The following is a 21347-nucleotide window of genomic DNA, read 5'->3' on the forward strand; positions in this document are numbered from 1 at the left end:
CAGGTTATTTAACTTGCCCTAGATCTTCTCTGTTTTCATATTCCCACTTGAATAATAAGTTCAAAATCAGCAGGTTATTAGGTTTGCCCTAATTCAAAACTTGAGTCAATGGGACTTCAAATTGATTCCAATGGAAAATGAAAACAGAACCCATTTTTTTCAGCTACCTATGAGGGGCCAAGTTTGCTCCTTATTAGGACCTAGCTAAATAGTTCCAGGTTCATAAACAACTCCATAGAATTAAAGAAATCTAAAATCCTATCATACGATCGTGTTCTTACAGAAAGCTGCCAGCATACCTCTGCCTCATTTCTTTACAAGCTCAAACAAGGCATGACTGAGGCTACCTCCCATTTTCACCCCAAATTTCTCACTGAAAATGAAAGAGAATGAAACTTTTCAAAAATTATATGATCATTGACTTGGACCCAGAGTTCTCTACTATCCTCAGACATTAAATCTTAGATCCTTGTATAGTAATAAGGATGACTTTTGTACAGGTGTTGTAACGTTGCAAAGGATGGGAACTGTTATAACCATGAGAACAGCTGAATTGTCAAGGGAAAAAATGGTTGGCAGTTGACAAGCTACATCATTTCCAGTATCTAGTCAGACTAATGGAAAGCATGTAATGGCAGACCAGTTGTGCAGAAGAAAAAACACATTATTCTGAACACTCAGCTATGGATAGATAGGCAGTAGGAATGGTGGCAACTTCAAAGCCAGCTGATAAGTATCAGTTCTGTAGACTAAAGAGGTTGCACTACAGTAAGGGGAGCTTCAAATCTTGACTTCCCCTACTAGATCCCTAATAGAAATTCTGATCTTTCAAGTGCCTGACAGACAGGAAGAAAATCCTACCAAAAATCCTGTATGGAGTGTCACTAGTTTAACTTTACAGATGGAGAAACAAACTGGAGAAGTGGTGTGAACTGGCTAAGGTCAATGAGAAAACAATGTCATATCAAAACCATGTGCTTTTTCCTATTTCATGCATTAGTTACTACAGGTATTTTGTGCATTGAAGTGCTCATTGTTTCTACTGAGTACATCAAGATCCAAGAGAATGACTAGACATTAGAATGAACCCACCACATACTACTTCTTAGTTCAATACCATCACCACAATACAGAAGGAGAAAGTGTCATTTCAGAACGTGCACATCTTTGTGAGAAAAACCTGAATTATTTTGTAAAAGATTAAAATATGACCTAAATAAAGGCATCAAAGATATTATGTACCCTGACTTTGCTAGTGAATTCTATATATAACAAAGCACAGTTAAAGTTATGTTTGTAACATTCTACCAAATCATTTCCTCAAAGAAGTATACTTTGGTCTTTATAATTTACTCCTCAGGTACAACATAGTACACAAAACCTCAGAATGCCCTTCACTATAAAATCATGTGTTTATGAAGGTATACAATTTTCAACTAGAGCGCAATAAACTAGACAAAGTATTTTTCCAGAAGCTGGTATGGTTTCATGTTTTCTGAAAGTAACACTAAGCTTTCTGGAAGACAAAACATTGCATTAATTTCAACAAGAGAGATGGATGAACCTCTTTGTTTTAAATTACCAGCCAATTTTGATGTGTTTATTAAAGGAAACATAAATCCTCAAAGCTGCATATGTTAATGTTAGCCTCCACATAAAGCTGTTTCTATCAGGAACTGGTTTTACTTGCCAGTCTGTTTCCCCATTCCCATCCATCAGCTCGGTAATGATGATGGGATAAAATTATATGTTCTGTAATCCAAATGTTTTCCCACAATTCCTTGTCCAGCATCTACTGTTAACAGACTCCTAGGGAGCCAACCTGCAGCTGAGAAAAAAGATCAAGTGCATTTGGTCCAAAATGCCTGTAAGCCTTGAAATGTAATTACATTAAAATATAGACAATTTTATTATATAATTTTGACATTCTGAATTAATATGACCAATCTGACACAAGGTCCTATGCTGCTAGATGTAAATTCTTCTAACATATTAGCATTCTATAATTTGCAATATAGACTTAAAATTAACATGGGCCCTGCATCTCAGCTAGGCACAACGGGAAGCAACAACCTCACTATATAAAATATTATTGATCTGGGGTACTAAGATGTATGCTATATGTGTAAGTGGTCTTTTGGAAGTATTTCAATATCAGCATTTTGAAAGGATTAGCTATATTCAACAAGTAGCCTTCTTAGAAGATAATATAGAACAGACTGCCAATTCCTAATTACCAGTGACACAGTATTTAGATTGCTGTGATTTTACATGAGGCAGATATTGAAATCAATATCCCATAATGCTGAATCCTGGCAAACAGAATAACATATCAAATTGCATTAGGAAAATGATGCAAAATTCTGCTTTAAACTGACATAAGGATTCTGTTTTCATACAACTAAATGCGAAGGGCACAGATTCAATAAGTTTTGAAAGACTTTGGGATTATTTGACTATCTGCCCTCAAGATTCTACCCTGACACTGTTTAAAAGTAATAAATAAAATTAAAACATTTATTGTTAAATTAATCAAATCATCTGTAAATACAACAGAACCTTAGTGTAATCTCTAGTGGATTTCTAGCCCTCCTCCTAAATCAACATCACCCCAGTGGCCGCTGGCACTGACAAGAAATTCAGCATGCAGAAGAAATACAGATCATGTAATAGAGATGTGTATTGTAGATAAAGATTCTGAAGTGTGAATCAAAAGGAAAGTTTTGCTCACAGTATTTACTAGCTCAAAGTATATTTAGCTAACTGTTCAAGAAGGATGAAGACCCTGGTGGCTACTCTGTTAAGACTGACTATAGGCAATGAGTTCAACAGCATCGCTTTGCACTCAAACACATACCTTGCAAAAGATAGTTAATGCCAAAATATGTTTATATGTTTTATTCAAGGCATAAGAGAATTGAATGAATTAAAATATGAAATTTTTCAAAAAGATATAAATATTGGATGACTTTTAAAAAAGTTAACATGAAGAAGCAAATCTACACAACAAAGATTGATGTAATATATTCAGAACCCAAACAAACAAATCTAAATGCTGGCTAGCCTGAGACATCTGGAATTCACTTCCTTAAAAAATCACTTTCACAGTTCAAACCATAGCTGGCATCAACTTCTGAATATCTGACAAGGAAGAATATCTCTTACAGTGAACAGCTGCATGAACAGTCCTCATTTTTCCCACAAAACAGAAACTCAGTAGAACAGTTAAAATAAAACATGTTCTAAACAGGAATACTTTGAATTCACAGAGTAATTGTCTCTGTAACATGCTAATATTGAGGCTATACTTTAAAAGATAGACTATCCTGTATGCAATTTTTTCAAGCAGTTACAGATATAGAAAAGCAGAAGGGCATGGAGTGACAAGAAGCTGGGGTCAGTGAGAAACTTCTCCCAAGTCAAAGTGCGTTATGTGTTTTTTATTTCCTCCTTCAGAGGTATCTGCCTATTTTCTCAGACAGGATCCCGGACAAGGTTATTTTTATATAAATGAGGATGAAAGGAAAATTATATATATATTTTTGTCTAAAGCCAGAGGGTCACTATTTTACAGATTTAATGTTTAAAATAGTTTTTTTTGTTCTGAAATTTTAACATAAGGAGCAAAATGAGGAGAGGAATATGGAGGCTCACTGATATGAATCATGTATTCTCCCTGCCTTCTAGGACCCTGACTTAATTCACTAAAAATTTGATTTTAAAGATCAGTCTTTCTAATGAACAGCTCTCCCTATCATAGAATCAAGCCATACCAATTTGATTCATTTCAAGGAATAATATATCATTTCACTGAGTAGAAGATTGTGATGTATGTCAAAAACTTATCAGAAAATTGATATGGCAATCAGGGTTTATTTTAATGCTAGTCTTATTCCTAACAAAATTTATCATAATTTTGTGTATTTTTCCTTCTACTGAGTCACTATTATTATGTGAAATAATATTCCTTTGCCTGTTTCAGTACTAAATAGAGACTTTATTTTCTCTTTTAGAAGGCTCTTGTACTGTCTTTACTCATAGGCACACGGACTAATCAACAACAGAACTGCTACAGATCGTATTTTTCTGTGCTGTAAACTGCACACCCTTCATACCCAAGCAAAACTCCAGTCCTTTTTCTGTGATTCATGCCAAACCTCCCACTGAAGAGAGTTTAGATCCTATTTGAACAAAGAGCACAACTGAATGCAATAAATCTGATTCTTTCCTAGCTTACACTGTTTTTACACTGGTGTAGTTCAGATAACGTAAATGAAGCTATTCCTGATTTAGACAGGTACAAGGACAGTTAAGCCTACTGATAACAACTTATATTACTATGGGTTTTCCAAAACAAATAAACTTGGTTAAACTTCATTCTTATAAGAAAATTTTACTTCATGAAAAATTGAGATTTTCAAAGATGAAAATCTGAAAAAAAAACCCACCAGATTTTTTCCTGAAAATAATTTAAGTGCTATCAAAAATTGCATCCTAAGGCCTGAAACTTTGACTCTAAATCAATTATTTCTAGTCTCCAAATCTGCAAGTCAGGATAGAAAATTTTGGAAAGGTTTTCTTTGTTGTTGTTGTTATTGATTTCTAAAGACCTCATTATGCTGTGGGACTCTGCCTTATCAGACTGCAGAGATGCAGAAGCACACTAAATCCAAGCCAAAAAAAAATCCAAGGAAAATAGAATTTAATGACCATCTTTCACCTTTAAAGAAAAGGTATCAACTAGGACAATTTCAGATAAAGATGGAAAGTTGGGGATTTTTTCCATCTAAACCATTTTTAGTCAAAAAGTAGCACAAGAGAAAGAGTGAAAACTCAAGACCCCTCAGATCACTGCAGTCTGAGATGATCCTGCATCCTTCAGCAATGGCAACCTCTTACTAAGCTTTGTGGGAAATTTACACATTCTAAGAACAAAAGATCAAAACCCAAGAGCATAATTTCTATGTTGGCTATAAAGAACTAAACAACAATAGCCAGGGTTTCTTCCTTGGCAGACATAATGGTTTTACTTGTCCTTCTGCTTTTTCTATTTCTTAGAATATTAAATCATTTATAAAATAGTTCAATATCTTTGGTAGCACATATGAATAGCTACTGATCCCTTCATCAAAACCTGACTGATGTAAATTTCAGTTACTATCTTTTCTCAATCAACAGATATAAACTGTAGGACTAGTTCCATTTATATTGCTATCAGTGGAAATGTTGCATCCTGTTTCAAATGAAATCAGAATCTGAATACTTTATGATCCTTTGTTGTGAGAGTATGCTAAAATTATAAGTCTTGCTATTATTTTATAAGGCTTCTTAGTGGTCAAGGGACACGTGAGGGGAATCTTAATCCCCCTGAGGTCAGCTGTAAAACCACCAGTATTTGAATGAAGCCAGCATTTTACCCTAAATTTGGGGGATTCTAAATATTATTTTGAGTGTCATCTTCTTATAAGCTCTATACAATTCTTAATATATGTAAACATATATATGTATTTCAATAACATTCAGTCTAAACAGAAATGTTACTTAAAAATAGCTATTGATCTTATTTTCATGTAAAGATAACATTTTCTCTGACTGATATTACATGCAATTTTATGAACTTTTTCATAAAAATATTACATGTTCAAAATAACTTCAAATAAATAAACTATGTTTTAACGTAAAGGATATGTAAATGTATAATAATATATAAATGACTATTGTGGCTTTAACCAAGCTGCTACACCTCATAATTTTCTTTTTGGTTTATAATAGGGCCTAACTCAAAAATGCTACGACAACTCAATATTTTACATACACCTATATATTATGTAGTACCACATATTCAAAATCTACATCCAATTACTAAATCCATTGATATGATCTTACCTGATATAAAAGACATTTCATTTTACAGTTTCTGGGATTGTACTATTGAAAGTACAAATGTCTTATTTTCTGAAACTATCATATGCTCTTTACTTACTAAAAATTATTTTAAAATATTAATAGGGTTTGATTTTTTTTAATGAATGGCAGATGAGAGATAAACAGCTGATAAAGTAAACAGGATGCAGAATGACTGTAGCGTTTTGAGTATTGACACTATAGACAGAAGGGTTACATAATAAAGCACAGTCACAAATGATGTTTTCTTTCTTGTAATGAGTGAAATCTGATAGAAATGATAAAGGCAAATTATTCAGCCATAAATGTCATGCAGCCACTCAGTGAAGATCTTCATTTGGCCTTGATAATATCTTATTTATATTTACCTTTTACATTTTATACTTAGGTCTTTGCTCTCCAATTTTGACATGAAGATTACATTTTCCTTTGATACATTTTCTCTTATATCACTCATATACCTTTACATCCTGTTCTAGGTACACAACGTATGTACTATCTATGCTTAAGGAGCTGCAAGCAATGGTACATTTACTAGCAAAATAATAAAAAAGAGTCCTACGTGCATCTGCAAAGTAAATGTTCACACTCCTTCCATTTGCCAAAAACAATGGGCACTGAATATGAATCGTATTTTACCTAGCGATTTATTTGTAGATGGGATTCAGGAAACTGCTGTTTTTCTAAGCTCCCTCTTCCTTGGTAAAACTATTCAGTAATTTTGTGGTCTTGGAGTATGTACTTCCCCCTTGCCCTTTTGTATTCTCACTGGCATGGTGAATTGCTAAACACATTGCAAAGCAGTACCGTTCACATTTGTGTAAAAACATAATCCTCCATTTAATCCCCCTCTTCCACGGCAACAATTTAAGGAATTCACAAAAAAATCACTGATTTTATTTCAACGATGTAGCAGAGGCAAATATCAATACAAAGCAGACTCTGGGTCTCCCCTACCCTGCAGAAATAAACCCTGGCCATCTCTGCACTTAATCCGATAAAATTCTCCCCAGCATCACTTTCCCCATTCCCAAAATTAATTGCCACCAGCTGCTTGTGACAAGCGTGCCCGTCCCCTCCCTCGACTCTGGCCGAGCGTGACGCCAGCCGCCCCCTCCCTTCCAGGTGACACCCGCCACCCAGGACCCATCTTTCCTCTGCCCAGGACAACCCCAAAAGGCACCCTGCCTCTGGAAGATGCCCAAATAACCCCTTCCTCCTCCTCCTCCTCCTCCTCTCGCCCAGCCTCGCAGAGAACAGAAGAGTGATGGCACCATGATCGGCCCCAGAGACACGTGGAGGGCAGGGAGGGGAAGGCGGGGAAGATGGGAGCTGGGGACGCGGTGGGGAGGGGAGAGGAGGGAGGGAGATCCACTCGTACGGATGAAACTCCATGCAGGCCTGGCCTCCTACCCGTCCCCTGCACAGAGTGATGGGGAGGGGGGCGGTGAGGCGAGCTGAAATGGCACCTTACCTTCGCTGCAGTCCTTCCCCCGAAAGCCCGTTTGGGAGCAGTCGCAGACGGCCTGGTCGTTGAGCACCGAGCAGACGCCCCCGTTGAGGCAGACGTCCTCCCTGGCGCACAGGCGGCTCTGCTCGTCGTCCAGCCGCACCTCATGGCTCTCCACCGGCGACGCCTGCGTGTAGTTGACCCGGACGTCCGTTATCCAGCCCTTGAAGGGCTCCCGGTCCTTGACGGAGGACAGCGTCAGCTTTAGCGTCGCCAACCGCAGCTCCGGCGGGAGCCCCCCTAAGAAGAGGCCGCTGAAGACAGTCATGTCCCGCCGCTTGGACTTCACCTCCACCCACTTGGCCTCGGCCCGGTCGATGATCAGCGTCGTGTTCTTGAAGTGGCGGCGGATGACGACGGCATGCCAGAGGTTGTCGTTAACCGCCGTGTCGGAGAGCAGGGTGGCGGGCTCGGCACAGAAGATGGAGAAGCTGAGCTGCAGCCGCCCACCCTGGGTAAGGATGAGCTCCAGGAAGTCGCAGAAGCCCTCGTCGTCGAAGTAGAGCACCAGCCCGCTGGAGCTGCGCGTCTTCATGTTGAAGCTCATCTCGCTCTCGCAGCAGGCGTTCCACTTGGGGAAGCGGGTCCACTGGCCCTCCGCCCCCGGGAACTCCAGCCCGCTGCCCAGCTCGGCCCAGCAGCCCAGCAGCAGGGCCAGCCAGAGCAGCAGGCAGCCCCCGCGCCGCACCAGCGCCGCCCCCATCCTGCGCGGCCTGGGGCGGGGGAGCGGGGCGGCAGGGCCGGCGGGGGGCGGCGCTGGGGCCCCGGCGGCAGACAGGGTAAAATCTTGCCGGGCGCCGGCCGCGCTGGGAGGTTCGGGCGCGCTCACCCCCGCCCCGGGAGCGGGGGTCGCTGCGGGGGACTCCCCGGGGCGGGGGGCTGCGGGTGCCCCGCGGGATGGGGTCGGGCACAGGGAGGGGCCGGGGGCTGGCGGAGGAGACCTGCAGTGGGGGGAAGGCACCGTTGAGTCTCTTCACTGGTCCGCCGGGCTTCCCAAAAGGTGTCCAGGGGTGGGTGAGTCAGCAGAAATTTTCCCCAAAGCCAACATTACCAAACCGGGAAAAAAACCAAGATCGGTGGCAAAACCCTCCTCCAAGCGGATCCAGCAGCTCGGCAAGACTGTAGCAATATCCCAGCGCGTGCGCGCCTCTTTTTACATCCTCTCCGCCAGCTGTAGTTTCCCAGGAAGCCAATTACCGATCCCAGCGCTGCCTCCCTAGGACGGATCCTCTTGTCAGATCACGGACTGTCTGCCATGGTGCTAGAGCAGCGTCAGCAGACGACAGGACTCATCGCTCATGGTTTCCTGAGCTGCCTCAATCCCAATGGGGTTGAAACCCAGAAGCTGTCAAACAGCCGAGTGGCTACTTGACATGCAAAGCCTGACAGCTCCTCTTCTGTTTGCTTGCAAAAGGCCAAGGCTAAAATCCAGGGGGGTGATTTTCCTCTATTGTTTTTGTTTCTAATCTGCAAGGAATTGAAACAGAATAATAAGAAATGACGACTAATAACATGTTAAATCATAAAGTTGATCAATAGTGGACGTTTGTGATTAATTTTTCATTTCAACTGCTGTTCGACATTAGGAAAATGAACTGCTGCTGTAATTTTGGAGTTACTGAGAAATCATCATAACTTGCAGCGCTAAAACTAAATCTTAATGTATATGCTTATACTGGATTACATTTTTATGGTATAATCTATACGTTAACTACTTACTGTTCCAAAACTTTCAGATATTTTAGTAGCATATTTTATTATTACAAGGACAATGTGAAAAAGAAAAGGAGGTGTTTATTCTGCAATTTGTTGTATTGTAATTTGTTTATGGAAATACCAGCACCTGTGAAGCTATAGGGTCCTATTAATACAGATGATGCTACCAAGCCCAGTTCTAGTTCTTTCCAATACAGCTCAAAAACATATAAAGTGGACTGGGCTCCCAGCAGGAACTGGCAGGCTTCACTGTACATGGCACACCTACTGGTTTATTTTCATGGGGTGAGGAAGAATTGCAATGGTTTCTTAGAAGGCTTTTTGAAAATTTCAAACCACATTTTTCTCTGCCACCTGGTTTCTTTTGCTGCTGATATTCTCTGTTATGGCAGGGAAAATCCAATTCAAGCCAGCTCTGATGTTGACATTATTCACAATGCAGATCAGCTAATCCCAGGTGTTAGTCCTCTGAAATGGGTTGCAGTATTTTATGTACGTTTACTCAGCTGCCCTTATTTAAGAGGACAACTCCTCATTTTAAAAATAATATATATGCCACAGTTCACTCTCTTCCTCTGAAGAGGTCTCTGCATTCAAAGCATTTCAGCAGAGAGGCTCTCCTCTCTGTTTTTCTCCCCTAAGCCACTGTATCTTTTCTGGAAGGTGTGTATTAGATCTCTCCTGATGGAGGAGAGGATCTCTGACACCTCCCTCACCCACCGCTTCCCCTTCAGCTCCCTCCCATTTCTTAGCCAGCAGCACTCAGGCAGAGTGTCCAGAGCCGCTGCCAAGCCCTTTGCTGGGCTGGTGTGCGGGGGGGGGTGTGTCTGTGTGCGGGGAGAGGGGGCAGAGACGAGCCTGCCAGGGCGAAACCTGCTTTAAAACAGGCACACACCTCAGTGCCTGCACCTGACACGTTCAGAGCTGCTAAGTCACCTCCTACTCTCTCTTTATATTTAATTTAATTCCTCTAAATGTCAACACGTTTATTTTTATTATTTGTCACACGCGAGGTGGGCAAGAGTAGCAAAAGGGAGGCAAAGCAGAACCCCCAAACTTCGCGGGCGGAGGCCAGCCGTGCCCAACCAGCACCAGGCAGCGCCGGGCAGCAGAGACCCCCCGGGTTTCCCCCGCGCCGCCCTTCCTGCCCCCCAGCAGGAGCCACCTCTCGCAATGCCGCTACCAGCCGAGGGATTTCCTGCAGCCCCTCTGCAAAGCGCGGTACCCGGTGGCGGGAGCCCCCGGCCCATCCCCGTTCTTCCGGACCCGGCAACCCCGCTCCTAATTAGCGTCTGTTTGGGTAGGGTGGTGGGTGCGGGCAGGGGCGACGCTCGCTTGCGGCACCGCCGCTCCGGCTTCAGCACCCGGAACAGCTCCGCCCTGCGCGGCCCGACGGGGCGGCGGCGGCGGCGGCAGCGGCCGGTGCCCGCGCCCGCCGGCGGCAGGAGCGGCCCCGCCAATGCCGGCTGCGCCCGGGGGGGACCCGCCCGCCCCCGCCCCCGCCCCGCGGCCCGCAGCCTCTGCACCGGTGCGGTGGGTGGCTGGGCACGAGTGGGAGCCCCCATGTGCAGGAGTGGGAGCCCATGTGGGAACACCGGGGGCGAGGAGGGGTGGTGCGGGTGGCCGCGGGGCCCCGCTGCGGCGGAGAGGAAGGGGGCGGTGAGGGAGCGGATTTGGGGCGCGTGGGGAGGTGCGGTGAGGAGGATGCTGGGTGGCGGTGTGAGACACGGCGTGCGTGCCCGGGGGGCGGCGTGAGAAACGACTTGGAGGAGTGTGTGTGTGGAGGGGAAGGTCCGGGGTGCGTGGGTGAGGGGGGGGCTGCACGTCGGTATGTGGGGAGGGGGCGCGGGGGGTGCGTGTGTGTGTGTTCACGAGGGTTCACGAGGGGAGCTTGGGCCGGGCTGGTCACTGAGCGCCTCGTGGGAAGCGGTGGGTGGGGAGCAAATGCGGGAGGTGCCGCGGGGAGGGGGGCGCGGGGGCCGCGCGAAGGGGCGCAAGGTGCGCGGGGCGGGCGTCGTGGCTGCGTGAGCGCAGGGCGCCGGCAGTCCTTGCGCGGGAGCCCACGGGGAGAAGGAGGGAAGGGGTCTGCGCGGGGAGCGCCACTGTGCACGGGGCGCAGGGGCGGGAGGGCGCTGGGAGCCCCCCGGCGTGTGCCGGGGCGGGGGCAGGGAGCCGGGCAAGGACGCGCGTGTGAGTGTGAGTGCGTGAGTGTGTGTGCGCGCCCGCCGTGCGTGCCAGAGCGATCCCTACAGGTGTCCACGGAGAGCCGGCGAGCGGGGATCCCACCTCGAGAGCATCCCTGCCCGCTGCCTGCCTCTGTCTGCGGCGCCTGCCTTCCCCTCTCACCCACACACGCTCAGCAGCAGCAAGAGAGGGAAAGAGGAAGGAAAAAGAGAGAGCCAAAAAAAGAAAGAAGAAAAAAAGAGGAGAAAAAAAAGGAAAGGAAAAAAAGACAGATGGAAAGATTGAAAAAGAAATAAGAAAGACCCAAGAAAAAAAAAAAACCAATTGCTTATTTATTACTGCCGATATAATTCACACACTGTCAATAAACAGCACAGTCTTGTCTAGTCATTTCCAAAGCAGAGGGACACTTTCACTCTCAAAAGAGGACAATTTATTAACACATATATATCTCAAATGGGCTCTTTAAGTACCAGACATCCCTCCCAGCAATGTATATATGTATACACATGTATGTAGCGAGAAATATACACAAACCAACATAATGTAGCTATTGCATTTGGTGCCTCACTAGAGAATTAATATGCTTCCCCCACCCCTCTACAATCATTTTTCTTCTTCAAAAATTATGATTTAGTCACAGGTGCCCCGATTGAGCCTTTTCAAATTAGAAAAAGAGAGAGAGAGACACCCATAGGTCAATAAATCCTTAATAAACGCCAGGTCGGTTGGCATGCACAATCCTTGGCAGAATCCTTATTGTATAAAATAGACAGCATTGTCTCTGGGTGCGGGGAAGACCAGAGAGTTCACAAATTACCGGATGAAATAAAAGGATCTGAAAAACAACCTTGCTGCAGCCAAAGGGAGAAGCGCTCTGATTCAAAAGCAGACTTAACAGCATCATTAATCTTTTCCTTTCATTTCTACGTAATTTCTAGAATCAAATTCTTTCCTAACCGGCTGGAATGATCGATTTTGCTACCCTCCCAGTCTGCAGATATATTTATTTTAATATGCTTATGATATAATTTCTACCCCTTCAAAAATGCATACCATCAGCAGGAACCTGAACAGTTTCAAACACATATCAAGGAAGCCGGGTGCCCTCTTTCTTCTGGCTCACAATAGAAAATGTCCCAAATTATCAATGCACTTCCTGCACAAACCCCTCGCCTCTTCCAGACCGCCGCCGTTAAATAACAATAATATTGCGATATTCATTCCCATCGCTGCCCCGGCTTCGCCTTTCACCGAGGCAGCTCCCGCCAGGGAAAACATGCAGCAGATTGATTTTATTCCTTAAGTCTCATAGAACCCCCCTCCCCTCCTCCTCCCGCCTTTGCAAGGGATAATAAATTACCGCATCCAACCTTTAACTTCTACCTCCGCTCCACCATCTCCTCTCCTCGCCATCTACCTCTCCACAACGCCGCACGCAAACCCACCAGCCTCTCGCTCCTCCTCCTCCTCCTCCTCCGCCGCCGCCGCCGCCGCCGCCACCGGCTCCGCCGCGGCAAAGCGGGGCTCGTCCTCCGCGGCGCCGCTCTGCCCGCGCTGCGGACGCGCCTTACCTGCGCGGGGTGCGGCGGGCCGGGGCAGGCGCGGCTGGCCGGGGCTGGCTCTGCCGCTCGCCGACGGAGCGGGCGCAGCTGCGGGTGCGCGGCGGCGGCGGCGGCGGCGGCGGCGGCGGCGGCGGCGGCGGCGGCGGCGGCAGCGGGCGGGGGCGGCCGCCGGGAGCGGGGGGCGGTGCCGCCGCGTGACGCCGCCGCGCCCGTCTGCCCGCCGGGGGCGGTGCCGCGCTCGCTGCAGCCCCCCCCCCCGCCCCGCCCCGCCCCGCCCCGCCCCGCCCGGGCCCGGCCCCGGCCCCGCCGCTCCCCCCCGCCCCGGGTCCCGCTGCCGCCGCAGCCGGGCACGGCGCGGGGCGAGGGCGCCTCCGCCGCGCCGGGTGGGAGGCCGCCTCTGGAGGGACCGTGATGGAGAGGAGCCGCTAAGGGCCGTGCTGGGCCGGGGGGCCCCGGGGGGAAGCGCGGTGCGCTGGCTGAGCAGGGCCGGGGGTTGATGGGCGTGCACGCTGCTGCCGTCTGACGGCTGGGGAGTTTGCACGGAAGTCGCATCTGCAGAGGATGAGCTGGTGAAACACCGCAAGGGACTGAGAGCACCTCTACCAGCTCCCCGGCTAAAACTCTTCTTTGTTTGCATGGGGTTTTTTGTGGTTTGTTTTTTTGGTTGGTTTTTGTGTATGTGTGTTGATGTTGTCGTTATTTTTTCCCTAGAACTGAAGCTTGCTGGATTCTGCACAGCCTGTGGGAAAATGGAGGTATAGACTTGTGACCAGAGCGCACCCAAGGACTAGATCTACAACCACAGAAGCATTTGGGAAAGCCTGGCCGCTTTCTGGTGTAGTGTTAAACCTGTCTGACTGTATGTTGCCTCCCAATGGTCGCAAACTATTAGAGAAATTGAAGGCTTCTTAAGATCGTTGGTTTTAGCTGCATGGAAAGTATTTGATCGTGCCACACGTACTCAGTTTTGCCAAATGTACTCAGTTTTGTCTGTCGATTGGCCTTCTAACTTTGTACTCAGTGGCCTACAGAAAGGTGATGAATTGATTGTAAGTGGTTTGCATGTAGCCTTTACCAAGGTCCTGGCAACTTTTGAAAATACAGAGTGATGTTTGTCACACTAACAGTCACAAGAGCACTCCACTATTGGGCATCCCAGAATTTTTTTAGAATGGACAGTGCAACCATACTTTTTGTTGTCCAGGGTGTGAACGTGGCAACTTAGTTTTGAACTGAAACTTCAGAAATAAGTGTAAAAAAAGAAAAAAATCCATTGTCCCACCACAGTCCCAGAGGAGTTAGCCTTATGATTTTTTTTTTTAATGAAACAGGCTTCCTCACAGATGACAAGTTTGATGAGGTAACCAAGCAACATGTTAAGTAATGAGAATAAAAGCTTGCTAGATACGCAACGTATCTTCAGTACTTACAGCATAATCAGACATCCCTTTTGTTCAGCCAGATGATAGCTATATCCAGTTATTTTCAAATAGAGTGAAAATTTGTCTTGAAATTCGAGTAACTTGACCTGTGTAAACAGAGCAAGGAGCAAATATCTCTTCTGCTATGAAAAGCATATAAATTGTAGGCTGCAATATGGTAAGTGATACACATTTTCAAAGGAGCAAAATTCTAACCTGATAGAAGTTAGTATTTAGTGCGTGTGTGTATATACATAATGTAAAAAATAGTATTTTCTTACTGTGGCCTTATTTTTATTATGCTTATGGTGAACACATGGTAAAGCTTCTTATGCTCTTAGATGGGGAGTGTCAAAGCCAAAGCCCAATCCACCCTGGATGTGCTGGCACAGGTGGAGGATTCTTTGACCTTCAAACTGAGGGACAGCTCCGTTATTCCAGCAGTAGCCAGAGGATGTTCATGTTTCTCTAAATCTGTAGTAGGGAGCCTGCCATAGTGAGATGAGGGCTGGGAAGAGGCTACACAGAAATAAAACAACGAGACATTAAGTGAGCCAGGAAGATAGAAGGAGATTTAGGAAGAATACAATTTCCTTAATTTAATGGTGTTTTTCGGTTGAGTTTTAGGAGAATGTATTACTGTTGTCATTCTCAGCAATTGTTGCAGCATATGGTGTCATAGTTGATTCATTCTGAAACAGCAACAAAAAAAAAAAGAGGAAGGAAAAAAAAAGAAACATGATTTCCAAACCATCTCTCTTTGTGGGTCTTTCAGCTTGACAAATATATGGAATATCTTGTAAGAAGCACAGGGCCTTACAGAAACCTGACTTTCTTCTGCATAAATTAATGTTCTGTGTTGTACCAAAACATTTATAGGTTTTGAAAAGTAAAGAGATAAAAGCAGCAATGATATTCTTGGAAACAAACCAGTCATATTTTCTGTCGGAGGGAATGCAGTACATCACCCAACTTGCAAGTCTGAGAGCTTATGGAGGGATGTGTATTGTCAGAACAAAGTGCCTTTGAGTCATTAAAAAGTACGTATGTGAAATTGTCCAACAGTTGTAATTTTAAATAAGAGATTTGTTGGCAAGCTGAAGTCAATGCTGGAGCTGTCTCTGAGGCATGCACATGCAATTGGCGTGGCTGTCAGAGCTAATAAAAAAGGAAGGAACCAGTCAAGGAGGTGCAGAAGAAATAAAAATGATTCTGCTGAGAAAAAAAACCCCCACAATTAAAATCAAACTAAAGGTGCTTCCAGAGCACACTGGTTATCTGGGCAGACATGAGAAAGATACTAGAAGGGAGAAAGTTATTTCAGGGCCAGAGACAGCAGGAATTGTTTTGAAGATTTGAAAGAGAGAAAACCTGTTTCTTTGCTGAAGTGGTCCAGGGTAAAGTTCAATAATGGGGTGGTTAGATTTTGGGGGTACGTCAAAGCTCTATTCTGTTATAATCACTCCGCATGTGCCTGACAACTTTCCCTTCTTTGGAGCTATCATCAGTAATCCTTCTATACCAAACCAAATCTTTGCGCTTCAGACCCACTAGAAAGCTGACCCTTTGCTTGTTTGAATACAAGGTTTTTTTAGAGGACAGCCAGTAATATTTTTATGAAGAATTCAGTAATACCTTTTGAACTTGGTCCAGAGTGAAGAATAGACGGATGACATAGATGTATAGCAGAACTAACGGAGCTGTATGCAATTGTCTGTTTCTGCATGCAGCCAGTGAGGTTTAAAGAAATATGGAGGAAGAAAGGTCTAATTTCTGCCTGTTAATTGCCTTATTACTGGGCAGTCTCAGCTGTGGGTGAAGAAAGTATGCGTAAATCTAAAGTAAGAAGAAATTAGAAGATACCTGTCTTGGAAGAAAGGCAGCACATTACATAGGTCCTCACTTGCTCAATTCAAACTAATTGAAGAAAATTTTGAAGTACTTGAAGATCTTGAAGTAAAAGAGACAAAACTGTATGGTTCAACAAAATGAATTGCAGCAAATAATCAAATACAGTACTGGAGGTACTTGACCGAGACATATGTTTGAATTCAGAAAACAGAACTGAGAGGCAACTAACTACGTGTGGACTGGATTTGATAGTTTCTCTAGATAATCCATTTTTGGAGCTAGCTTATACCTAACTTTGGAGCATTAAGATGTTAAAAACTTGCTTAAAACCAATTCTGAATGGATAAATAATAAAGTAAAGTAGCATACGTATGAGGATTTAAAATATTTATTGACCTTATACCCAGTACTGGCATTTAATGATATTTCCAAGTCTTCTGCTATTTCAGAAGGTATCAGCTGTGTTTCGTGATACAATATTCTAGTCATGAAGAGAAGATTGGAGACTCATATAGTTGTAGGTGGCTTTTGGGCTCCAAAAGTAGTTTTGTCCAAAGAAAGCAAACATGATCAGAAAATGCATAGGCATTTCTGCGGATCAGAAGATATTTGTGGACTCTTGGTAAGTTCAAAATCTCATCTAACCACAAACCATTTCAAGGCTTATACATGTTTTTCCTTGGACATAACTGCTTCCGTGCATTTACTGTAATATTGAAAACTTAACATGAAACATGTTCAAGAAAATTTAACAGTAATAACTAACATCTTGCTGAAGGTCCCTATTTGATCCCCAAGGTTAAAATCTTGGGATGATTCAAAGATTAATGTAGATGCCATTTTTTTGGCTTGGTAGCTTCATTGCAGGAATTGCTTAAAGCACTACGAAAAACAGACCTGTTTAATAGTTCACAGCGTAAATATAGATGTACATATATGAAACGTGTGAGACATTGAATTAGAAGTTTTATTACTTATCGGGATTTGCATATCCAACCTGTGGGTTTTTTTCATTAAATGAGAGGAAAACTTGATGAGTGTGAAGATAATCATATTCCTACAACATAATCATCATAGAGGAAAATGTAGTATGAAGAATACAGGAGCTACCAAGACCTCAAAAATCCTTGAAGTGCATTTAAAAACATCATTAGTGACAAAAACCTATAGTTTGGCAGCTCTGTCTCAGAGCTGAAGATACAGTACATTGACACACATACCAGTTTTAACTCCTGTTGTGCACAAGGCTTGACTGATGGGCACAGCAGTACACATTGCCAGGAGAAATCTATAATGAAAGGCCCCATATTAGCTCTTCTGAGCTGTACAGAAACTCATTTATCAGCTAGCCCTGTTGATGAATCTTCAGTGGGTTTCAGAAGGGATTATGATATGACACAAGTAGCAATGGTTTTCTCACTGAAGCTCCATGAAGAAAGTCAAAGTGGTGAAAAATGTCCTTCTCAATATATATGTTTGGATTTGACAGACTGTATCAGTCAACTGGGCAAAGCATGGTAAAACAGAGAACTGTTAAATCAACTGGCTTCCAAAGCCCATTTGGTTTGCTATTATTCTGTTAATAAGAAGGTTGTTGTAGAATTATCTTTATAGAAGAGTTTGGTAGGATTGATATGAACATCAGTACTGTGATTTTTTAAAATTGTTAAGAGTAACTGTCATATTAATAATCTTACTAAATTCAAAAGAAGCCCCTATGTTCATATCTCAAAAAAGTGATTATTTTCTGTGAATCTTTATGTGGTAACATGACATAACATGAATCAAACATTTATGCATGCAGCAGATACATCTCAAGACCATCCTTGCAGAGTTGAGTTTAAGAATAATACACGCAAATACTGTGCAACTAAATGTGTTTGATTGCAAAAATATAAGGAAATAAATAAATTTAGAATAGCTAAGTCTTCTTTAGTTCAAATGTTTGCTTTTTAATGTCTTAAACCAGTTTTTAAGCAACGAAGTATAGGCAATCCTTTAGATAAGAAGGAGAATTGAAGAGAACAACAAACTGTTGTATGTTGTCATTGAATGGACAACAGTTACCAAAAGAACTTGGAAGCTCATGTCATCCCATAACTGTCTGTGGAATCACTTGCTTGAAAGAAATATGTAAGAAATCCCACTGTAAGCAGATGTGGGATTAATGATTTGTTGCAATCCCCAAGAGAGATTATTTTAAACCCTGAAGTATTTTGCTTAATATTTGTCACGAATGGGTGGTTTTAAGGCCGTGTAAAGAATCACTGGCAAAAGTATTGGCAAAGGGTGATTTTAATAGAAATTTATAGAAACGTGACTTAACAGAATTTGATGGCAAGGTTCACTCTATTACTTATTACATGGATTAAGTCTACACAGGGGAAAATCATATCAGAATTGTGTTGGAATGATTTGTACAGAGATTGAGGATAAAAGGGTAGGGGAGACCCTCCCGTTGAGTAACGAGGTTCAGAGAAGATCCGACTGGACCCAGTCTTAGTCTCAGACTTGGACAACGGTCTGTGTCTAATACAAAAGGGGATAGGAAGGCCCTCCCATTGAGGTTCAGAGTAGACCCCCTTGCTTTCTAAACTCCTTCTCGGAGAGGAGCCTAGGTGCGGCTGGATCTACCCTTAGTCTCAGACCTGGGCAACACTTTATGACTAAAGGGTTAAGAGTGTTTAGCAGAAGCGTGTTCAGCAGTAACTAAACATTAATCAATTTGACAGCTATAAAAAGAATTAGTTGAGTTACTATAAATACTACAAATACTAAAACAACTCAACTACAGATTATACTTGTTAGTAACTGTACAGATAAGCGTGCAAAAAGATCTAGATCAATCAATACGTATATATATGCATATGAATTTGCTACCAAAGCTAAATGAAAGGCCTAAAGCTAGCTAAATTTATGAAGGTATATCTGTTAAAAATTCCCCTCGAGTCCCGTGAAATACTCATGTTAAATGCTTTGGCATTTCTCAATGGGCGAAGGGTTGAGCCCCGAGGAGTGTTTCAGCCCAAATCCCAGTGATCCTCCGAGTATCGCAAATTCGAGTTTGCGGACTCTGAGAGGTGTCCCACTCAGAGGAAGGTTCTGGCTGCAGCCCGCTGTGGTCCAGGAGAGCTCAAAGGGTCTCACTTGGTACCGCTGTTTATAGGTTTGCTTTAGTCATCAGTAGATTTCCATTTTGGCTACTATCCGAGGTGGTCCAGGGTAGTAATTATGGTATTGTTTCACGGTAACAATTGTATTGTTTCACTTGAGCTATGATCCAGGTAGGGAATGCTTCAGAGCCGTCAGAGATGACGAATTATCTCTTGTTTCTGTTCCCTGCTTTGATCATGTAGCTAGTGTCCCTGGTACGATCAATGTCGTTCCCCACCTTAGCCATGCAAAAGCGCTTGGTACGGCCAAGGGACGCTTAACCGCCCAACTCATACACAATGGCTAAAGCTTAACAAAAGGTTCTGAGATTGTATCGTAGCCCAGAGGAAAAGAGGGGGGAGGAATGTACCCCCGCAATATTTCTTTCAAAACTCTTAACATTTAACAGTCTTATAAAAGTTGCTTATATAATTTCCCATAATTCCTTTTAAAATCTCACTAAATTCCTACTCATATGTAATTGATGTAATTTATATGGAATTTATATGAATGCCATTTGTGTGTCATTTGTATAAATTGCCATGAAATCCATTCATCATCATCAGTCATCACCTTCCTCATCCTCTTTGCTAGGATCACAATGCTGCCTAGAAATACCAGTGTGTTCAGGACCCCTGTGTGTCAGGAGAGCTTCTGGATAATCTCTGTAGTGTGTCACTCTGAGTAAAAAATGAGCTCTTTTCCAAAGACCTTGCAAATTGAAAAACAATGTATAGCAAGTCTGCAAGGCTGGCAGAACAACAGGATATTCTAGTGTAATTTATCAGTGTGCCCAAATCATAGATGTAGCATGCAAATTAGTAGAAGCAATCAAAGAAATTGCATCTTGCACAGCTGCAGGATTGGGTCTTAGGCGGGAACTTCCCTCGAAGGTGCTGAGTGCCCTCAGCTAATGCGGGCTGAGGGTGCTAGGAAGAACTTGTCCCATTTTGAATCAAGCCCTTTGATAGCTTCAAGAAAATCTCTGATTATAATAATTTGTTTTATAATGTGTCATTCTACACTTATGAAAAATGAGTATACTTGCTATAATTCAAGTATTCTACAGATACTTAGCTGTACTAAAAGTGTGCTAAGTATACTAAAAATATATTACTTTTCATAAGGGTATAATTTCCTAGTAATCAGAAGATGTACTCTGATTCAAAAATTGCTATAATTGTTAATGTTGGTGAGAATTACTAAGGCATCAAAGCAGAGGAATATTTGTGGTGTGAAGCTGCAGATAGGTAGTTGAGATCATCAGTGTTTAAACCATAAATGATGCACCTGCTGAAGAGATTCACTAAGGCAATACTGCAGTGTGCCAGATGGCTAGTATTTTTACACTTCAGGGCAGCTTTATTGTTGGGTTGCCTAGTTCAAAAAACCTTTCACTAAGGGAAGTGAGAGTTACCCTTTCCAAAAATTGCAGTATTAATTACTATTAGTTTAAAAGCTTCATTCAGTTTATTTTTATTTAGACTCCACAATCTGTCTTGAGAGTCCTTAGTGTTATCATTACTTCTTAATAGTTCAGGTGTTTGTAACACTGCAGAAGAAAGTACTAGAGGAGGCAAGTAGGAATAAGGCAAGGGCCCGAATGAAAGACAGATTGGAATGCAGCAAAGAAGACAGGTTGGGGATGCAGTCACTGTACATGAAGTGATAAGAAAAAAGCAAGCAACCAAAGTTAAAAAAGCAAGAGTTGTTGTTGGAAACAAAGAAGAGGGCAAAGGAAGGGTGATGAGCAAGAAACAAACATAAATAATTAAAAGGCAAGTAGGAACTAGGTACAAAGTACCTAGGTAGGAACTAGGAAACAAATCAAAATTGCTTGATGATGGAGCATTTTGGCTGGGGTCAAAAAAGAAGTAATGAGGTGTAGGACAAATTGTAGATATTTGGGCATCTTAGGAGTTTACAGTAGCCCTAAGGAACAAAGAAGACAGGAAGTTGACTACTCAGGCTGTATGGTGGAGACCGAAGCAAACCCTGGCCAAAACCAGAAACATTTGCATTTAGTTGTATTATGATCACGCC

General features: G+C 43.3%; 1 protein-coding gene across 6 annotated transcripts in view; it reads right to left on the reverse strand.

Moving 5' to 3' along the window:
- NRXN1 (neurexin 1) overlaps nt 1–8117 on the reverse strand; it is a 728802-nt gene extending 720685 nt beyond the window's left edge. For all 6 annotated transcript variants that reach the window (XM_075147347.1, XM_075147346.1, XM_075147345.1 and 3 more), the window contains exon 1: nt 7379–8117. In XM_075147347.1, coding sequence (XP_075003448.1) covers nt 7379–8117 — 739 coding nt within the window. The remainder of the gene's footprint in view (nt 1–7378) is intronic.
- Nucleotides 8118–21347: the final 13230 nt, after the last annotated feature.

Source organism: Calonectris borealis, chromosome 3 (genome assembly GCF_964195595.1).
Source record: "Calonectris borealis chromosome 3, bCalBor7.hap1.2, whole genome shotgun sequence".
NCBI lineage: Eukaryota > Metazoa > Chordata > Aves > Procellariiformes > Procellariidae > Calonectris > Calonectris borealis.